At 43.1% G+C, this 21,394-nt stretch overlaps 1 protein-coding gene and 1 pseudogene across 1 annotated transcript; both read left to right on the top strand.

Moving 5' to 3' along the window:
- The first annotated feature begins 1,344 nt into the window (after nt 1-1,344).
- Nucleotides 1,345-11,457, top strand: LOC121998748 (annotated as a pseudogene).
- Nucleotides 11,458-12,445: 988 nt separating this feature from the next.
- Nucleotides 12,446-17,121, top strand: LOC121998749 (UDP-glucuronate 4-epimerase 1-like). The gene has a single exon (XM_042553787.1). The coding sequence runs from the start codon at nt 12,547-12,549 to the stop codon at nt 13,858-13,860; it is 1,314 nt and encodes a 437-aa protein (XP_042409721.1). The 5' UTR covers nt 12,446-12,546; the 3' UTR covers nt 13,861-17,121.
- Nucleotides 17,122-21,394: the final 4,273 nt, after the last annotated feature.

The following is a 21,394-nucleotide window of genomic DNA, read 5'->3' as shown; positions in this document are numbered from 1 at the left end:
GTAATCCAATAAATGGTACCAAGAAAATCTGAAAGGACAAGATCATATCTCCATGTTGGAAGAACCCAACCAGAAGAAGAAAGAAGAAGAAGAGCTCACTTGATGAGACTTTATTGATGACTGAATCCTCCTCAAATGAGTTGACATGCAATTTATGTGATCCAGAAAACATTATATTTATATGAGTAGATTAGATGGAGGATTAAAAATATTTCTCATTCTTTAAAATGTAGTGAACCTTTCTTTATGATACCTTTATATATATCTATATATATACTACTGATATCATGTGGACTTCGCTCCCACCTATAACCTAAGTAGCATCAGTGTCGAACCAGTGAAGGGGTCCTCGACGATGACCCTCCGATGCTCAAGTCAGCTTCCGACGAAACAAGAACTATAGCTCAATAGTAGAAATCGCGAGAAAAGTATATCTCCGCCGATGCCCGGGTCCTTCTTTATATAGGACTCCTATAGCATATGTGCACGCTTCTCAAAGCGGGCACGCTATCCCAAGCTTTCCCTGAAGAGATACGTCAGTAAAGTATCCTTGACACAGTACTTTAACTGACCGAGCATATCTATGAAGTGACAGTGGAAGCTTCCGCCGTACGATCCTCTGTTTGATCATGTCATCCGTCGGCGACACTTAACTCCCAAAAGGATGCTGAATGATATCCTACTGTGTCTATTGCTTGGCCGAGCTGAATGGCCGCCCGGCCAGAAGCCCACTGTTACGCCAAGTGGGAGAGCCGCTAGTTTGAAAGTCCTCAGTCCGTGTTGTCCGCTGTCGCGCCGAGTGGAAGAGTCGCTTGGCTCAGCTTCTACGCGTCCCTAAAGCGTCGGTTTGATTACTCTATGTCAAAGATGGTGGGTCGATACTTAACCCCTGGTCGGAATACGCCCCACCCGATCAGTCATCCGTTCGTTGACCGTTTTAACTCTGACCCCCCTTGACCTCCACCGTGGCAACGAGGCGGGACCCATCATCATAACGGCATTAATATATATATATATATACAATTTTATTTATTAAATCAATTTATACTACCTAAATTATAAGGAGAGTATTTGTTACATGAATTTGAATCCTGATTAACTGAAAGAAGCACAAAGCAAACACACAACCAAACGCCATCCATCCATATTTTCTTTCCTGAAATCGCCACCACAATTCTGGTCCTTGCGTTTCCAGCACCAAGCACAAAACTCCAAACATCTACTTATCTCAAATCCATGTAAAGATAAACAAACAGTACAAAAACAAAAAAAAAAACAAAAAGAAAATGCAGTGGAAAATGGAGAAGGGTGTAACTTGAAGATATGGATTTGCAAGTGAGGAAGTCTTGGCCATAGATTTTGAGGGGCTCCCAGATCTTACAGCCCCCCTCCAGCTCTCCTTCAAACGCTCTGCTCGCTTAAACCTCTCTGCTGCTGCAGCAACAACCTTATCCTCTCATTCCACCTCTGCCTCCTCCTCCTCCTCCTCCTCCTCCTCCTTCTCTTTATGTAAAGTTTGTAACTTACAGTTCCTTTTGCCCTCTTGGAGCTTAATTTAAGACAGAAATCTATTTGAAAGCTTTAGAGGAGGAGAGATGGCTCCCAAAGCTGGGAAGGCCAAGGCGCATAGAGTCAAAGGCGAGAAGAAGAAGGAAGAGAAAGGTGAATGCTCCTTTAATTGCTTGTTTCTTCCTGTTCTCTTTTTTCTCTTTATGGTGCCGTTTATTTCGATGGTTGCCGTCGGCGGCGATGAGTCTGCGCATTGACTTGCCGGAGCCTTTTGGTTGCAGTGTTGCCGGCGGCGGTGGATGTCATCGTCGAGACGCCGGATTACTCGCTGCTCACCCTCAAGGTTCGATTCTCATTTTCAGGGGAAATGAGGATGAATTTGAAAAGTCAGCAAGAATAAATTATGGGGGAAGGGGGCGAAATGATAATTACTTGACTTTGCATCAAGATTAGTGCATGAAAGAAATTTTCATTTTGATTCCTTTAAGTTGTGTATTTAGTATCTCACCCTCTAATTCTGACAGGATAAGAGTTAAAAATCTTTTAGAGGTTATTTGTAATTTCATGAAGAATTTAAGGGGATTTCCTTTGTAGGGTATATCGACGGATAAGATACTTGATGTCCGTAAATTATTGTCCGTACACGTGGACACTTGCCACTTCACCAACTTCTCCCTTTCCCATGAGGTAATTTTATTATATTGATATTTATTTGACTTTTTTATTTTATTATTGAGAAAATAGAATGATTGATATTCTTTAATTGCCCTATAAATCTTCACTAATTTTCTATATGACAGTCACGAGGAGACAAGTTAAAGGATACGGTGGAAGTTGTCTCACTAAAGCCATGCCATATTACTATCGTCCAAGGTAAACACAATTAAATAATAAATGATATTAATTTTAAATATATATTTATTATTTATTATTTTTTAAAAAAATGTAATCAAAATTCTTATCATTTTGGGTGGGAAACTCATGCTGTGTTTGTGGCTATATATTATTGGGTGAAAATGTGGATCCTGGCTGGGAGAAGACAGGGAGGGGATTGTTATTAATTATAAAAGCTTCTCTCGCAGAGGAGTATACGGAGGAGCTCGCCGTCGCCCACATCCGCCGACTGCTGGACGTCATAGCCTGCACGACCGCGTTCGGCGCTTCTCCGGAGAGGAATGGAGGACCAGCAAGTCCTCGTACTGCAGGTGGAGGCGGAGGCGGAGGGAAGGACGATACGCGCCCCGGCGACGCTGCGAGGTCGGGCGAGACAAACGGGGAGGAATGTAAAGACGAAGCCGATGGCATTGCCGGGAGAAAGAAGGTTGATTCTCTCATATCCTCTACGGTTAACGTGCACAAGGACGATCCGTTGTACCCTCCCCCCAAACTCGGGCAATTCTACGAGTTCTTCTCGTTCTCCCACCTTACTCCGCCGCTCCAATGTTTGTGCCATTCTCTTCTCCTTCTTTTTTTTCTTCCTTTTCCTTTTTTAAGAAACACATATTTTTTTGTGATAAAACTGGATATGGAGTTTGAAATTATATTCTCCTAAATTGTTCCAGATATAAGGAGGACTTCGCGACCATTTGTGGATGATAAAAAGGAAGATAACTTCTTTCAGATTGATGTGCGTTATCCTTTCCCCTTTATTTTGGTGTTCGTAGTTCAGATTGGTCCAACAAATACTACATTTGTTTAGTTATTTCAGCCAACTTCATCTTAGTCTTCAAATCGACGAGCAGGTGAAGATTTGCAATGGGAAACTTGTGACCATAAACTCTACGAAAGATGGGTTCTATCCCTCTGGAAGAAGGTCTCTTATAAGTCATTCTTTAGTTTACTTGTTGCAGCAAATAAGCCGAGCCTTTGATAGTGTAAGGTTTCACATAAACTTTTTGGTCTTATGGTCCCTCCAGTGTTTTCTGTTTCCCTTCTTACCAAGAGTTATTGTACGTATAGGCATACAAGTCACTGATGAAAGCTTTCGTTAAGCACAATAAGGTTGGTCTACTTTTAGCCCTTTGTCAATTTTTTTCCACTTATTTTCAAGACTTGATTCATTATCAAGACTGAAAAGCTTTAGTTAACATAATTAAATATGATTTAAGAAATGGAGAAAAAATTACTATGATATATCTTTGGAAAGAGTTTGATAAATGAATAAGATCTATTTTAGACGAACCTAAATTGTTGTGGCTAACACAGCTCAATAGTGGTGATGATGTTGCATTTATAATGGCCAACTTAGCTGGGATATTCCTGTTACAACATTCTTGTTTATTGGATTGAAAGGACGGGCATCAATAGCCTGTGTAGTAAAATCTTTATAATTGGAGAAACACAGGAGCATGTCATTTCTTTTATAGTACTCGAAATTTATAATGTTTTGGCGGTATCCTTTGTGCTGGCCCAAGGTAGCATCAAAAATTAAGCGCGTTCAATCGGGGATGACTGCTAAATCTAAGACTACTAGGCTTGGAAGTGAGATACATGTTGTTGCTCATTCTTAAGTTGAGCAATACTACAATAGTTACATTTCACCTTACAAACTCAGTTATTATGACGCCTTTTTTCCTTTTATCGGTAGAGAACTTCTTAGAAGGAGTATCAAAGTTCAAAATATATCGCAGGGATTTGCATTTTTTTTCTTGCAACTGCTTATCTTGCTAGATACAGTTTATCACCACTTGAAAACTGAGCATCAAGCAAACAATGGCAACCTTTGGTTGGTTAAGGCTTATTCTGTTCATTCTGCATTCTTTCAGTTTGGAAATCTTCCATATGGATTTCGAGCAAACACTTGGGTGGTTCCTCCAATAGCTGCAGATTTTCCATCAATTTTTCCTCCTCTTCCTACAGAAGATGAAACTTGGGGTGGTAATGGTGGAGGCCAGGGGTGTGATGGCAAGAATGCTGAGAGGCCATGGGCCAAAGAATTTGCAATCCTTGCAGCAATGCCTTGTAAAACATCTGAGGAAAGGCAAGTCCGTGATAGGAAGGCTTTCCTTCTTCACAGCTTATTCATTGATGTCACTGTTATCAAAGCTGTCGAGGCTATTCAACAACTAATCATCAAGAACAAGTGCTCAAATGAATCACCATATGGTCCCTCCGCTGTAATTTTACATGAAGAACAAATCAGAGATCTAAGAATTACAGTTACAAAGGACAATGCTGATGCCAGCTCTAAATTGGATGTTAAATTGGACAGAATTCAAGTCCCAGAAAAGTCTTCTAAGGATATTTGTAAACGAAATTTACTAAAAGGAATCACTGCAGATGAGAGTGCAACTGTTCATGTAATTCTACTTCCAAATCCACCACTTGGTTAATTTTATTGCATCTAGTTTTCCTTGGACTTAAGACCTGAAGTAGCATTTTTTTCTTGCAGGATACTGCCACCCTAGGTGTCATGGTGGTTAGACACTGTGGTTATACTGCTGTTGTCAGAGTTCAAGTTGATGCTGGTTCAGGTGAAAGTCCCTTGATTGAACAAGGCATTCATATTGAAGAGCAGCCTGAGGGAGGTAGTAACTCTTTAAATGTCAACAGGTACAACTTAAGAGGATAAGCTCTTATTAACTGTTTCATGATGACCTTGTATGAGCATAGGCCGTCTGTTCTAAGCCATCTATAATGTGATTCATTTTTCTTTAGGGGAAGATAATGAATTCTGTGCTTTATGCCTTTCAGCTTGAGAATGCTTTTGCACAAGTCCTCATCATGTGGAGCCCAGAAATCCCATTGTACAGACATGGAGGCTTCACACTCCTTCAGGTCCTTGGTGCTAAAAGTATTAGCAGATAGTATGCTGAGGTTAGATGAAGAAACTAAAGAACGGAAAATGTCAATTAGATGGGAACTAGGGGCTTGTTGGGTGCAGCATTTACAGAATCAATCGGAGAATACTGATTCCAATAAATGTAAAGACAGCAAAGTTGAAACAACCGTAAAAGGGCTCGGTAAACATTTTGGTCAATTAAAGCAGATAAAGAAGAAGGTGCAGGATAATGGGGAAACTGATTCTACAAATGAAAACTCTACTCCTAGCATGGGCTTGATTAAGGAACATGTGGATGGTTTTAAACGTAAGGAAGATAAGGAAATGATGCTACAAAAATTGCTTCCTGAAGCAGACTACATACGCCTCAAAGAATCTAATACTGGTCTTCATGTTAAGGTTTTACCTGTTCCCTGACTTTTTCATTGTTGTATTTCACTAAAACTGAGCTACATGAAATTGTTCTTGCTAGCTGCAGGATTCTTTCAAATGCATACAACAAATATTTTACTGTTCAATCCCTTATATCATCCTCAACTTTAGTTGTATAATTGGTCATGATTCCATCTGTCTGGATTGACTTTCACTCTGACGTATTACTTGAATCAAGTTCCTTGTTTCAACAAAACCTTGGCTCCGAGAATACGTTGCTTATAATTATGTATTCAATCTTCTGCATTATCTTGACTCCTGTGAATTATTTTATGTCAGTCACCAGATGAGCTGATTGAGATGGCATTCAAGTATTATGAGGATATTGCACTGCCAAAGTTGGTATAATTCCTAAACTTTCACGTTAGTTCTTTATATCTTTTGGTGCTTTGCAAGGTAGTCCGTTATTATTATGACAATTTTCTTTCAGGTAGCAGATTTTGCTTCACTCGAACTTTCTCCTGTTGATGGTAGGACGTTGACAGATTTTATGCATACCAGGGGGTTGCAGATGTGTTCACTTGGACGTGTGGTAAACTATTAAATAATAGTGAACATATTTTTAGTCCAATGCAAATCTTTGTTAATGCATGCCTTAAGTTTAACTTTTAATATAAAAGCTAAGATAATAAGTTTTTTGTTTTCTGCACTTCCATTCACATTCTGAACAGGTTGACCTTGCAGACAAGCTCCCTCATGTGCAGTCCCTTTGTTTGCATGAGATGATAGTTCGAGCTTATAAGCATATACTTCAAGCTGTCATTGCAGTTGTTGGTGACATGTCTAACATGGCTTGGACCATCGCATCTTGTTTAAATGTATTGCTTGGATCAGTGCCTGCAGATACTGCAGATATTTACTTGAGCAATGAAATCGGTCTCAAAAATAAGTGGCTGGAAACTTTCCTATTAAAGCGATTTGGGTGGAATTTGAAAGATAAGGACAGCAAGGACTTGAGGAAGTATGCAATTCTACGTGGTCTTTGCCACAAGGTCCTGGACTGTATCTGTCGTCATATTGTTGTCTGAGATTTCCTGCCAAATTGTTCTTGGTGATTTAATTTCTAAGCACTTTTTGCTTTTTATGCTGCAGGTAGGACTTGAGCTAGTACCAAGAGACTATGATTTTGAAACTCCACATCCTTTTAGGAAATCAGACATTGTGAGCATGGTTCCTGTATACAAAGTAAGGATTTGTAGCTTTAGATATTATCTTGTCTTATTTTCTGTAAGCGATTGTTCTGACTTGAAATTGCAGCACGTTACCTGTGCATCAGCTGATGGACGCACTTTGCTGGAGTCATCTAAAACTTCTTTAGATAAAGGAAAACTGGAGGATGCTGTTAATTATGGGACCAAGGTACAAGTTTTTATTTATTATTGCTTTTGTCATGGTTGTTGGCTTCAAAAATCTTCTAATCATTTCCCTTCTATTTCCTTTTAAAATCTAGGCGTTAGCAAAACTAGTTGCAGTATGTGGTCCATACCACAGAACGACGGCAGGTGCATACAGTCTTTTGGCTGTAGTTCTCTACCATACTGGTGACTTCAACCAGGTACATGCCTTGGAGAATGTTCATCAAGAAATTTGATTATGATACTCTATGCTATTGAATTGGTTCTAAGCATGAAAACCAAAGGATAGAGCAGTATTAATCAATGTAAAAGTGGAAACTAGATTCACATATCTTATCTCTCAAAATAATATTTACTGACTAAAATCCTATTTTGGATAAAACAATTAAATCTAACACTTCCCAGGCTTGAGCATAGATGCAATCGATGCTCAGCATGCCACACAATATAGGAAAAACTGCCTAACGGAGATATTATTGAACTTTAGAGAATTTGTCAGGTGTCAGTCAGTCAGTTGGCAGAATACATCTTCTGTAAGCCATCCAGGCAAATGAGTCTAGCAGCTAGTTTACCAACTTGCAGGCTAGTTTACCAAAAGATAAAGCCAATGAGTTGAACAGAACTTGTTTGGCCAATTTGCAATGCTTGTTGCATCAAAAGCTGAAGCCATAGTAATTGGAAGATAAAAAGTAGGATACTCTCTCTATGCTTTGAAAGTAATAAATGCAGTCTCGGAGTTCTTTTCCATAGAAGAAATCACTTTTTTAGGCTGGCTAACTACTTTATATATTTTAATTTGTTTTTTTTTCATTGTATAAGTAGTTTATGTTTTGGAGAACTTTTACCATGTTGGTTCTTATTGCCAATAAGATGAGTTCCATTTTCTTCTTAGGCTACCGTCTATCAACAAAAGGCTTTGGATATTAATGAAAGGGAACTAGGTCTTGATCATCCAGATACAATGAAAAGCTATGGTGATCTTGCCGTTTTCTACTATCGTCTTCAGCATACAGAACTGGCACTGAAGTAAGTTGAGTCTTTTTTTTTTTTTACCATTATTCATATCTTTTTGTACAGTGCATAAATCATCTAGGCCAAAAGTTCAAAATTTGTTGCTTAACAATTGATTTATTTTGGCGCATGATTTGAGTTTGCTCATCATAATCCATATAGACATGTAACTTGAGATCTTAATAGTGATAGCATAATTTCTGTGATTTGTTTATCATAGGTACGTTAATCGTGCATTGTACCTATTGCACCTGACTTGTGGCCCTTCACATCCTAACACTGCTGCAACATACATAAATGTGGCTATGATGGAAGAGGGGTTAGGTAATGTGCACGTTGCTCTTAGATACCTACATGAGGCATTGAAATGCAACCAGAGACTACTTGGAAGTGATCATATACAGGTTAATACTAATCCTCGTTTATCATAATTTCTGTTTCCTACGCTCTTCTATCTTACGGAGTAAACCATGAAATTGCTTATCACTTTTGGATATGTACTGACTTATATTCATATCACAGACTGCAGCTAGTTATCATGCTATTGCCATTGCTCTATCTTTGATGGAAGCTTATTCTTTAAGTGTCCAGCATGAGCAGAAACTCTCCGCATACTTAAAGCAAAGCTTGGATCAGAAGATCTACGGACACAGGTAACCATCCCATAAGAACAGATTTATTTTGTTTGTTTTCATTGTTTGATCATCACTATGGTGTTCATCTTATAATGCAGGATGCTGCTGCATGGCTTGAGTATTTCGAGTCTAAGGCTCTCGAGCAGCAGGAAGCTGCACGAAATGGTACTCCAAAGCCTGATGCTTCCATTGCTAGCAAAGGTCATCTGAGGTAAATAAAACCATTACTAAGCAGGAACATCATGATGAGGTTCAGAAATTTTAAATGAAACAAGTCGCGAAGTTTCCATTTGACAATTCATGAAGCCATTGTTGAAGACCAAGCTAGTAGAGTTAGTTTCAGAAGTGGTTGTCAAAATGTAGTCTAGCATTGTTCTGAAAAAAAATCTAGCATAGTCTTTTCTTTACTTCCCTGTCTTGCTTCTCTACAGTTTATCTGGTTCGTTGACTTCTGCTGCACTTTCAATGCAGTGTGTCTGACCTTTTAGATTATATCAACCCTGAAGCAGAACAAAAATCCAGAGAACTTCAAAAGAAGCAAGCCCTTGCAAAGGTTCTGATTGGGTCTTTACAAGGCGTTATTATCTACACAAGTACTTTTTGACATGCGTTGACTATGTTTTCTTATCTTTGCAGATAAAAAGCAGAAATGAACAAAACCAATTTGAAACTGTTGAGATTGACGACGACCAGGTTGATATGCCAAAGCAGGAATGGGTGGCAACCAATGACAAGGAAAACAACTCCTACATTCATCCACCCATGGAGTTTAAGGATGAGAAGCCCAATATCGTCGTCATTAATGTGTCAAGATCGAATCCAGAGGAGGATGCCATGGGGGAATATTCAACTGAAGAAGGATGGCAAGAAGCTTTCTCAAAGGCACGATCTCTCGCAAACCAAAAATCTGTATCAAGGAGACCTAGTTTGGCGAAAATCAATACAAATTCGCTGAACAATGTAGAAAGTCCACGATATCGAGCTAGAACTTCCCCCAACATTTCTTCTCCTGGAACACCAGCAAATGATGATAGTATGCCTGCTGCTACTAGCCCTGCTTCAAAGAAGTTCATCAAGAATTTAAGCTTCAATCAGAAAGCAAGCAACATTCCTGTTTCAATGGATGCAGATCCTGCCACCACTGCTATGGCTCCCAATTCAGTTTCTTCGCCAATTGCAAACACTAGTCCCTCGACAAGGAAAAACTTATCATATAAAGATGTGGCATTGGCTGCTCCGGGAACTATCATCAAGGTCGCAGATAACCACGATATGGAAATGTCACACGCTATAAGAGAACAAACAAACTATGGTTCTAAAGGGGAGATGAGCAAACATAAAAATATTGAGGGATGCAAACATGCATCTACTCATGGAGAGTCTGATGGCTCTGTTGTGGAAGGAGATAGCAAGGAGAAAATGAATTCTATTCTGGTAGAAACAGCTCTGCAGGAGACAAATCCTGTTGTGGAAGAAAAAGATAGCAAGGAAGCTCCTGCAGTGCAAGAATCTTGTAAAATATCAGTGATATGCCATGAAGTGAAAGAATTAGAATTAAGTGCATCTGCTTCAGATGGAACTGCTGCTATGCACGAACCTGATGTCCCTGGTTCCACCGAAGAAGTGAGCAATGTAGGTGAGGAGATGCAGGAACAAGTATCAAGTGGATGTGAAAGTGAGCCAATAAAAGAGAAGAACAATGAGACAGCCAAAGAGCCCATCAGCAAACTTTCTGCAGCTGCAGCGCCATTCAATCCATCCACAATACCAGTTTTTAGCTCAGTTCCCTTGCCAAGCTTCAAAGATCATGGAGGAATTTTACCACCTCCTGTAAGTATTCCTCCCATGGTGGTAATTCCTGTTCATAAGCATCTCCACCAGTCTGCCACATCAAGGGTGCCCTATGGCCCGCGGATAACTGGGGGTTATAACCATTCAGGTTATCGTAGTCATCGGAACAAACTGCCATTTCAGAATGGTGAATTGGCTTCTCAGGATGGTAACTCATTGAGTCCAACAATGAATCCTAATGCCGCCGAATTCGTTCCTACCCAGCCATTGATTCAGAGCAACTACCCAGTGTCCCCAAGCGGCTCTCAAGCATCAGCAAACAATATTTCACTCTCCCCTCAATGTTTACCTTCATCACCAGAAAGTTTGATGGAATCACCAACTCCAGTTTCTGCCTCTGAGTCACAAAGTGAGGAAGCTGACAATATCACTAAAGTTGAGCAATCTACAGAATGTACAGACGCTACTATCAATGCTGAACAGATTACTCCTGAACAAGAGACTCCTGAACAGATTACTATCTCTGATGACCTTCAACTAGCAGATAATGCACCAGAATCAGCAAGGTCTATCGACAAGCAAAAATGTTGGGCTGACTACAGTGACAGCGAAACTGATGTTGAGGTCGTGGGTCGAAGACAAAGGGGCATGGTCTAAAGCGAGAATAAGTTGATGCTGGCTATGATCAACCTACAACTCGGACCTTTGCTTCTCCTCTAGATTAAGCATCAAAAAAGGAGAAATTGCCATGGAAGTTAAATTCTTAATGAAACTGAAAACGAGGCTTATCATTAACGTTAGTCCTTGCTAGCCCTGATCCAGAATAAGGGATGTTTATGTACTTCGATAGAATTGACTTATGTACCTTGAGGAACCCGGCTCATGTTCATAACTATTATTTTCTCCATAATTGAAGAATGTGAGAAATAAAATTCAATTGTAATTCCAGATTTCCCCCCTGCAATTTTTCTACAGTCACACCTGGTTTATTCTTGGAAATTATGTCTTTAGTTAGATTTTTTTTATGCACCTAGTTATCAATCACTATTATATGAATTATAGAACAACAAAAACAAAACTCAATAGTTATCAACAACATAATTGCAACGTCATTATCTTAATAATGTTAATCCTAGATGAGTAGGAGTTTAATAACAAGAATTTGAAACAAACTTTTCCACTAGTCTCAAGCGAGTGATCTAGATAAGGGACATGAAATAATCCGAAAAGTCTCCGGGTTATGATGCAGTAGTAAGGTATCTAGGTTGTCATCCAGTTACCCGTGGTTCGAATCCCAGCTATAATAAATTTGTAGAAATTTTTTCTTCAAATGAGACACACAATTAAAAGATATTGGACTGATCGTTACGAATATTTTTCGATTTATCCTAACGACCGATGATATATAAAAAAAAAATCGAACTATACCTATCTAATATTAAGTCATATTCAAGTACCAACTCGCGGATAAGAATTTAATAATCTTGATGAGAGAAACCTTGAATAAAAAATAAATTAAAAAGGTTAAAATGCTTAAAAATAATTCACACCCCGTGTCAAACACTTTATCCAAATTCAACGTCCGTGTCAATTACTTTATCCAAATTGAACATCATCCAATCGGGAGCCGACAACGCAGCGCCGACTCAAACGTCCTGACCACCGTCGACCAATCCCGGCGAAACAGGCGCTTCGCCGTCTCCCAGTGGGACCGCCTAATTGCTGCGGGGCCCACCGCGTTCGACGGTGAATCCGTTTCCCCGGCACCCAATTAAAGGATTTTTGCTATTATTAAATATTCAGGCGATTATATCCACCCGAAAATAGCAAGCGAAGCGGTTTGGTAAATAGCCGTGACAGCTATTTATAAATTGGGGAAAAAAAAGGGCATTAATTTGGTTAATTTTTCCCCCTTCCGTTTGCTATCTGCTATTTAAAGTCTCGCCCCAGCGGGAACGGTCCTTTGGCAGGTGCAGTGAGACATTTCGTCGAACGCCTGGCCTGCCATTTCATCCGCCCCAAATCGGTCGAGATGATGAGATTGAACGAAGACGACATGTTCCCGTCGACGCCGGGGAAGGTCAAGATCGAGCGGGCGCACTCCATGAATCGCCAGTTCCACCGGTGCTTCGCCTCCACCGGCACCATGTTCCTGTGGGCGCTCTTCTTGATCGCGCTGACCGCCTCTTACCTCAGCTTCGAGAGCTTCGTCGATTCTTCCTCCCGCTACTTCAACTCCTCTTGGGGCGGGATGCGGTGGGAGATGCAGATCCGGACGTCCGCCACCCCCCGCCGCGCCGGCGGCAAGTCCGTGCTCCTCACCGGCGCCGCCGGCTTCGTCGGCACGCACGTGTCTATGGCCCTCCGCAAGCGCGGCGACGGCGTCGTCGGGCTGGATAACTTCAACAGCTACTACGATCCGTCGCTGAAGAAGGCCCGCAAGGCGGTCCTGGCGTCGCACGGCGTGTTCGTGGTGGAGGGAGACATCAACGACGCCCGCCTCCTCTCCAAGCTCTTCGATGTCGTGCCCTTCACCCACGTGATGCACCTAGCGGCGCAGGCCGGCGTCCGCTACGCCATCGAGAACCCGGCGTCTTACGTCCACAGCAACATCGCTGGTCTGGTCGCCCTGCTCGAGGCCTGCAAGTCCGCTGATCCGCAGCCGGCGATCGTCTGGGCGTCGTCTTCGTCGGTGTACGGCCTCAACGAGAAGGTGCCCTTCTCGGAGTCCGACCGCACAGACCGTCCTGCATCCCTCTACGCCGCCACCAAGAAAGCCGGCGAGGAGATCACCCACACCTACAACCACATCTACGGCCTCTCCATCACCGGCCTTCGTTTCTTCACCGTCTACGGGCCCTGGGGCCGCCCCGACATGGCCTACTTCTCCTTCACCCGCAACATCCTCCAGGGTAAGCCCATCACCGTCTACCGCGGCAAGAACAGGGCCGACCTCGCCCGCGACTTCACCTACATCGACGACATCGTCAGGGGCTGCGTCGCCTCCCTCGACACCGCGTCCAAGAGTACTGGCAGCGGCGGCAGCAAGCGCGGTCCAGCCCAGTTCCGCATCTTCAACCTGGGCAACACATCGCCGGTCACTGTGCCGGCTCTCGTCCGCATCCTGGAGCAGCACCTCAAGGTGAAGGCGACGATCAACGAGGTGGAGATGCCCGGCAACGGCGACGTCCCCTTCACCCATGCCAACATCAGCTTTGCTCGCGCCGAGCTCGGCTACAACCCAACGACCAACCTGGAGGTCGGCCTCAAGAAGTTCGTCAAGTGGTACCTCTCCTACTACGGCTACAACCCCAGATCCACCGCCAGAACTTCCAAAAGCTTGTAAAGATCCCTTTCCTCTGCTCCTTTCTACATTTTTGTTCAAATTTAGGTTCTTATAAAAATCACAATGGATTCTTTCTTCAAGAAAGAAGGAAACTATTAATTCTACTTCCACTCTGTCCTTGCGATTCTATTCGCACTATTTTTCCTTCGTTCATATTAATCAAAATCCTGGTTCTCCGGCAATCCGCCCGCTCCCAATCGCCGGCGGCGGAGAAGATCGGAGCTCAGTGTCTCTTTTTTAAATTTGTCGCCATTAATGATGTTATCTTATCGAGATATACGCGTTGTTTTACACTTTTGAGTGCCCGGGACACCCATCATGCCACCTTCCGTATCAATGGCTGAATTCGCGGGGCCCACGCGCCGATCGGGAGTCCACCGCGTGGTGCATCGGGGAGTGAGCGCCAGCTTCAGTGGAACCACACGGAATGATTCCGTGCGGTCGCAGCGGAGGAGACAGCTGGCCATGGGCCAAATGGACGTCCCTGATCAGTGATGATGCGCAGCTGTAACACTCTCTCTCCGAGCCTTTACAGCGCGTGTTATGTCCACAGCTGGAATATTCGCGAACAGCTCCCTTTTTCAGACCCGACCTGCCTTCTCGGCCTACGTGGCGCGTGACGTCCTCCATTTTGCGCCCGTTGCAGAAGCGGCTGGTCTCGTTCCTGTCGTCTTCCCACTTGGTCCGACAATGGCGAGGTGCGAATCGCTTCTTCTCCCTTTGTATTTTCTCAGTTCGATCACAATCGCTTTGTTCTTCATACTTCTATATCTTGCCGATCTGTGCTTGGGGATTTCTTTAATTTGGACCCCCTTCTAGATTTTGCAGACTTCTTTTAATTTGGATCGTCGGGATTTGTTAAATAATTTCATGCTTCTATATCTTCCAGATCAATTTTAGTCAACATAAGGGAGTTTTAGATGATTTATAGAAAATGTTAAAAACGCACATATATTGAATCCTGACTAATGGTGTTATTAGCCATGAATATACTGGCCGAGTCCGTGACTTGGTTGTTAAAGAGCAGATTATCTTTCTAAATACTCCAGCATTCCAATGTTTAACAGGATTTCATATCTTGTTTCCCATATGTTATTGTTAATTTACTGAGAGGTAGATACAAAAGCTTATTTGAATTTTGTTCTTTACTGAGAGGTTTATACAAAACCCCTTTATCATAATTTTTATTGATCAAGTCCTTAATAACCTGTAAGTTGGTGTGTATACTATGTATTTGGAAAATTTGTTCATTATATCACCCAAATTGATGACCCTAATAATCTTGTCTATGGTAGATACAAGTTGTTTCTTGTGCTTAGAAATTTTGATGATCAGATAATAGATTGTGTTAATGCAATTGATTACATCACATCGTGATGGCATATTACCTGGGATAGATACATGTTTCCTTGAGTTCTATTTTAGGTTTAGGATGTGAGGATCAAAACCTACCTAAGGAGGACATTGAAGGATCACAGAACCAGATTCTTTATGATTACTACTACGTTAAAAATTTAGGTGGAAACTACACTGAAACAACGAGTTCCCATCCTACCACTAAACTACTAAAGACTGTAGGTTGGGTTGTTCTGTAGGCGTGAATAGAATAGAATAGAATAGAATGGGAATGGAAATGAGATTGGATTAGAGAGGAATCCTTAGTGAAATGTTTAATTCCATTCCTATGTTGCATTATAGAATGAAATGAAGATATAAAGTATCCATTGAACATATGTATGGATGACATTTTTTACAAAACGTGATGTCAAACACATTCACAACTTGCAAAGCTTGTTCATAGATCAGATACATCTATAACTTACAGCCAAGTAATTGGCCACAGTGCATGGATGAGAGGTTAATCCACAATTAGTTTGATGCACAAGTAAATTATACATGGATGAGAGGTTATAAGAACCACCCATAATACCCAATGTTTTAGCAAGTAAATATTTTTCAGTCGATTTAAGAGCTTTTCATGTGGAGTGGGATAGGATCGAGTGAGGGATGGGTTTCTTCTGAGTTTTTTTAGGCCTGTAATGTTTTATTCAGGGGTCTACAACCTGGAATCTTGATTACATTTGGAAGGAGAATACTGGATTTCATTTTGATTCACTAAATAGGCAACCAAACAGAGAAACGACTCTCAATAGAAATGAATCACTCCACTCCAAACACAACCTTTTAATTTATACCTATTAGAGCTAGTTGGTTGAGTAACCACCAACTGAATGATTCCAGCCTCAAATCCTAATTGGGATTCAGACTTTTTAGGTTAGTTTGGATCATATGATTTTGATAATCAACCTTGAAGGCAAGATATCAATAGATGGACAATTTTTAAAGAAAATACCTCTTAATATTTCAGCCATGACTAATCAATTCATTAGTCACTAATTAATGTGAAAAAAACATCCTTAAATTAACCAATCAATCATTAAAGCAAACATAGAACATGTTGAAGGCAAGTATGAAGAGAAATTATGGTTAGGCCAATTTTGATTTAAGGATTTTAACAATGTATTATTACACGGTCACTGGGAAACACATACATCACTAACCTCAAGGGCAGCTCAGTTAAAATATTAAGTTTTTATACTAATGAGACTAACCAGGTCAACCAGTTAATGGCCAACCAAAAGGGTCGAACCAAAATTCTGGTTGATTTAACCTCATAAATCAACCGCGATCCAGCAATCCAGTTTGGCACACATTGCTTAGCACAGCAACTTGCAGCTCTAGGAACACAATGTGCTCTGCAGTTCTCCGCAGGAGTTCCTCAACTCCAACACCACCTTGGCATCCAGGGACCATTCCCTCTAGTTTCTTAAGCTTCCTCACCACCCAATGCTGGGCTGAGCTCTTCTTCCTTGGTCGAACTCTTGAAGCTCTCCCTGCCATTGAAGAGATCCTGGCCAAGGGAGTGGAGGTTGATGCAGCATAAATAGGCAGTGAAAAGATGGCGAGTGTTCAGCTAGGGAAGTGGTGGCAATTTATTGGCCAACCTGCCCATGCAAAGTTTATCATATCATGTAGAGTGAGATATTGCTAGTTTAGGACTTGAAATTAGTTGCTGCTCTGCAAGTCCACATGTTTTCATTTCATTGTTTATTTCCAGGTCCACTTGCAACTTGTGATCCAAAACTGAACACATCATAGTACGTAGTCTAAGATGTTGCTGCCTCTTTTGTGTACTGTACAGAAAAGCATAATTAAATGATAATTATTCGATCGATCGATCGAGCATTCATTCATTTTTAAGTATGCCTCGTACCAGTTTTTACTGTTTACTTGTGTGATAATATATATTCGTGCCCATAACTATTAGGACAATGTGTCTAAACTTGAAATTGTTTTGATGTGCCACATGAACTTTCATTTGGTTGAGTTGGAGATCCCCAAATGAATTTTGAAGTTAAGGATCGATTGTCAATATGTGGATAAATGCACAAGATGTTTTTTAGTTTGTCAGTCGGAGCAAAAGATGAAGTCGGTCCCTCCATATTCTTTGAAAGCGGGTAAATCACAAGGGACCTTTGCTCTTGCACAATTTTCTTTTCAGTGAACAATATATACATGTGTCTGAATCTTATGAATCAATTTGCAATTTTGTACAATTTTGGTCATCTATAGTTGATTTATTTAATATATCTTCCTTGATCTCGTTCGGATGCTGAGAAGATGGAACGGCCGAAATATGTAGTTAGAATGTTGATCGAGTTGTCATGACCCAGAGGGGATGGTATGATGAGTTGTCTTCTATATTGACTCAGTCGTCAGAAGGTCTTGTCAACGTTAACTATAGACAACGATTGGGTTGCTCTGGTCCTTGGTACCCTAATACTCAAGGCAGATTCTAAAAATATATAAGGAGTCGAATAAATAGTAGAATAATGAAATATATGAAGAATAAGCATGAAAAATGTATCCTGGTTTAGGGGGCGTCCTCTAGTGGTCCAGAGGGCATCGGAGGCGGCCTCATGCGTGAGAGGCGGTGGTGGCCACTGGATGTGACAGGGGTGGCTGCGGAGCCAGCGGCCGCTAGAAGCGACCTAGTCGCGGAAGAGAGAGAGAGAGCGTTGACGCTTGGCCGGCGACATCATCGACCTCTTTGGAGAGAGAGAGAGTGAGTAGACGAGAAGAGGGAGAGGCGGCATTGGAAGCGGCGTGGGGCGGCGGTGTGTGTGAATGGGAGAGACCGCTCATGGGAGAGGAAGCGGCGGCAAGGGGGGGTCGATGGCATCGGCGTGGAAAAGGTGGGCGACGCTCGTGCAGAGAAGAAAACGGAGAGCCCTTTCTGCGAACCACTCAAGCCCTAAAAATGGGCTACAGTAAAATCTCCCTCCTACCCTCCATACACGTAGCCTTCGTAACTATTCACCATATCATTCCTCATCTACTATCTTGTCCTCCAAGAGATTCTACGACGTAGTTGCAGGAGCTTTTTTCTCTAAATGGGACTTGCAACTAAGGGATGTTGGGCTTCTGGGTCGTCCACCGTATATGCTTCTCGATTTACCCTGATAGTCAATGGAAAATTTCTGTAGGATCGGACCGGTTACGTTAGCTTGATGTTACCTATCCTGGTTAAATTATTTTTTGTCCTCCAAGAGATTAGTGATTGCCCATCTATGTGATCAAGTTTAACCTTCGGTTAAATAGTTGTAAAAAGTAGAGTTATGTAAAAGTATAAAATATTTATTTCTTATCATTGTAATTCTTTTAATATCTATCTTTTCATAATAGTTGATGATCCCGTCTGAAAGTTGAGAAGACGGAATGATTGGAATGATGTGGCGGGAATGTTGATTGAGTTGCCATGATCCGGAGGGGGAAGGTATGATAAGCTGCCTTCTATATTGTCCAAGTCGTCAGAAGGCTCAACGCTACTTACAGACAGCGATCGGATTGCCTCGGTCCCTAGCACCCCGATGCTTGAGGCAGGTCTTAAAAATATACAAGGAGTCGAATAAATAGTAGAATAATGAAGTGCGTAGAGAATAAGTATGGAAAACATATCCTGGCTCAGGGGGCGCCCTCTAGTACACTGGTGAGCTGGTCGTGACGTTGATCCAGTTATCGTGACCTGGAATAGTATATGAATATGAGCCGGATGTGGAGTTGGATTTGACGGCAAAAAGCTGAACGTGACATGGATCCGGAAGGCGGTGCGCTGGTCGAAATATGCCAGTGGCATGCAAGTTGGGATATGACAATGGCACACAGGCTAGAACATGGTACACAAGTCGAACAACACGAAGACCAAAACACAGCCTCAGCTTGAAGGTCGGAACACAATATCGACTCAAAGGCTGGAAAAACAGAGACTACGTGAGGTGACGGTATGACTAAGGTGGTGGCGTGCATGAGAGGCGACGAGCGTGGTGGCGACGAGAAGCTGTTAGCGTTCCTATGAGAACGTGGCTACTGTGCTAGGGCCACGCAGAAGCTGCGACGAGTCCGTTGGTGAGGCGTCACAGGACAAAGAGGTGGCGTGAGCGCCGACATACGGCGAAGGTGGCGAGAGGAAGTCGACGGTCGTTGTAAATGACATAGTCGCGGAAGAGAGAGAGAGAGAGAGTCGGCGCTAATGCTGGGGGTAGGCAGCCATGCCCTCTGGAGGTCGTCACCGAATCTCATGTATGAGACCGCCACTGCGCTGCCTCCCTTGACCATTGCCGCCTACCCCCAGCATCAACACTGACCCTCTCTCTCTCTCTTCCACGACGAGGTAGTTTCCAGTGGCGGTGGCCTGGTCGCGGGAGAGAGAGAGAAGGGGGCGACGCATGCTGTAGGGGAGATCGTCTTCGACGTCTTGCATGTGTGAGGGAGCAATTAGAGACTACGTGAGGTGACGGTATGACTAAGGTGGTGGCGTGCATGAGAGGCGATGAGCGTGGTGGCGACGAGAAGCTGTTAGTGTTCCTGTGAGAACGTGGCTACTGTGCTAGGGCCACGCGGAGGCTGCGACGAGTTCGTCGGTGAGGCATCACAGGACAAAGAGGTGGCGTGAGCGCCGACATACGATGAAGGTGGCGAGAGGAAGTCGGCGGTCGTTGTAAACAACCTAGTCGCGGAAGAGAGAGAGAGAGAGTCGGCGCTGATGCTGGGGGTAGGCAGCCATGACCTCTGGAGGTCGCCACTGAATCTCATGTATGAGACCGCCACTGCGCTGCCTCCCTTGACCAGTGTCGCCTATCCCCAGCATCAACACCGACCCTCTCTCTCTCTCTTCCACGACGAGGTCGTTTCCAGTGGCCGCTGACTTCCTCTCTCCGCCTTCACCATATGTCGGCACTCACGCCACCTCTTCGTCCTACAACACCTCGCCGATGGTCTCACCCTCCATGTGGCGCTAGCATAGCAATCACATTCTCACAGGAACGCCAACAGCTTCTCACCATCGCCACGTCCGTCGCCTCTCATGAATGTCGCTGCCTCAGGCATACCGTCGCCTTACGTCGTCTCTTTGCTCCCTCACACGTGCAAGACGCCTGAGACTATCTCCCCTACGACACTCATCGCCCCCTCTCTCTCGCTTCTACGACCAAGCCACCGCCAGTGGATACTCGTTGCCTCCCTCGTCGCTCGTCGATCTCTGCTACCGCTTTAACCCGCCACTGCCACAAGGGTTCATGTGTCGCCTCCCTCTTCCACACCCTCCGTCGATGCTTGAGTAGGGCTCCGTCCTCTCTCCCTCAATGCTCGCACTAGGCCACCGCCACCTCCGGTGGTTATCGCCTCCCACAGCAGCCTTTGGCCACCCTCGACCCTCTCCAGCGCCGAGGGCTCATCCTTGCGCTCTGGGGTCACTGCCCTCGCACTACGGTCAACCCGTGTGGCCCTCCAAGACGCTACAGCTCACTGTCTCTCTTGCTGCCTCGCCGTCGGCCATTTTGGCGTAGATCCGACCATCTCCAACATAGTTCTGCACTATCATCTGCCTCTGATGTTGTTCGAGCCTCCGTGCCATTATGCTTCGATCTAATCTGTCTCTGGCCTTCGATCTGATATGGTGTTCTGGCTTTCGAGTTGAGGCTATGTTCCGGTCTTCGTACTGTTCGGCTTGTGTGTCATTGTCATATCCCGTTTGGTTCCGTGTCGTCAGATCCAGCTCCTCATCTACTCACATTCATCCACTCTTCCGAGTCACAGCGACTGGATCAACGTCATGATCAACTCACCAGTCTACTAGAGGGCGCCCCCTGAGCCAGGGTATGTTTTCCATACTTATTCTTAGGGTTGTAAACGAACCGAGTTGAATTTTAGAGTGTTTAAGCTTGTTTGATAAGATAAATGAGGCGAGTCGAGCTGAGCTTAAAATAGACCAAGCTTTTAAAATGATTGTTCAAACTTGACTTGGTTTATATTTTATTAGCTTGAGCTTTGTTTGAAGCTTGGTTTGAACTTGATTCGTTTAGATGTTATCAAGCTCTCAATTCAAGCTTAGCTTGAGCTTAGTTCAAGCTTGGTTTGAGTTTGGTTCGTTTAGATGTTATCGAGCTCTAAATTTAAGCATGTTTGATTGTTTGAA

The sequence above is a fragment of the Zingiber officinale genome, chromosome 6A (assembly GCF_018446385.1).
Source record: "Zingiber officinale cultivar Zhangliang chromosome 6A, Zo_v1.1, whole genome shotgun sequence".
In the NCBI taxonomy this organism is placed as follows: domain Eukaryota; kingdom Viridiplantae; phylum Streptophyta; class Magnoliopsida; order Zingiberales; family Zingiberaceae; genus Zingiber; species Zingiber officinale.
Note: the sequence above shows the minus strand (reverse complement) of the source record. Positions and strands in the feature narration are given on the sequence as shown.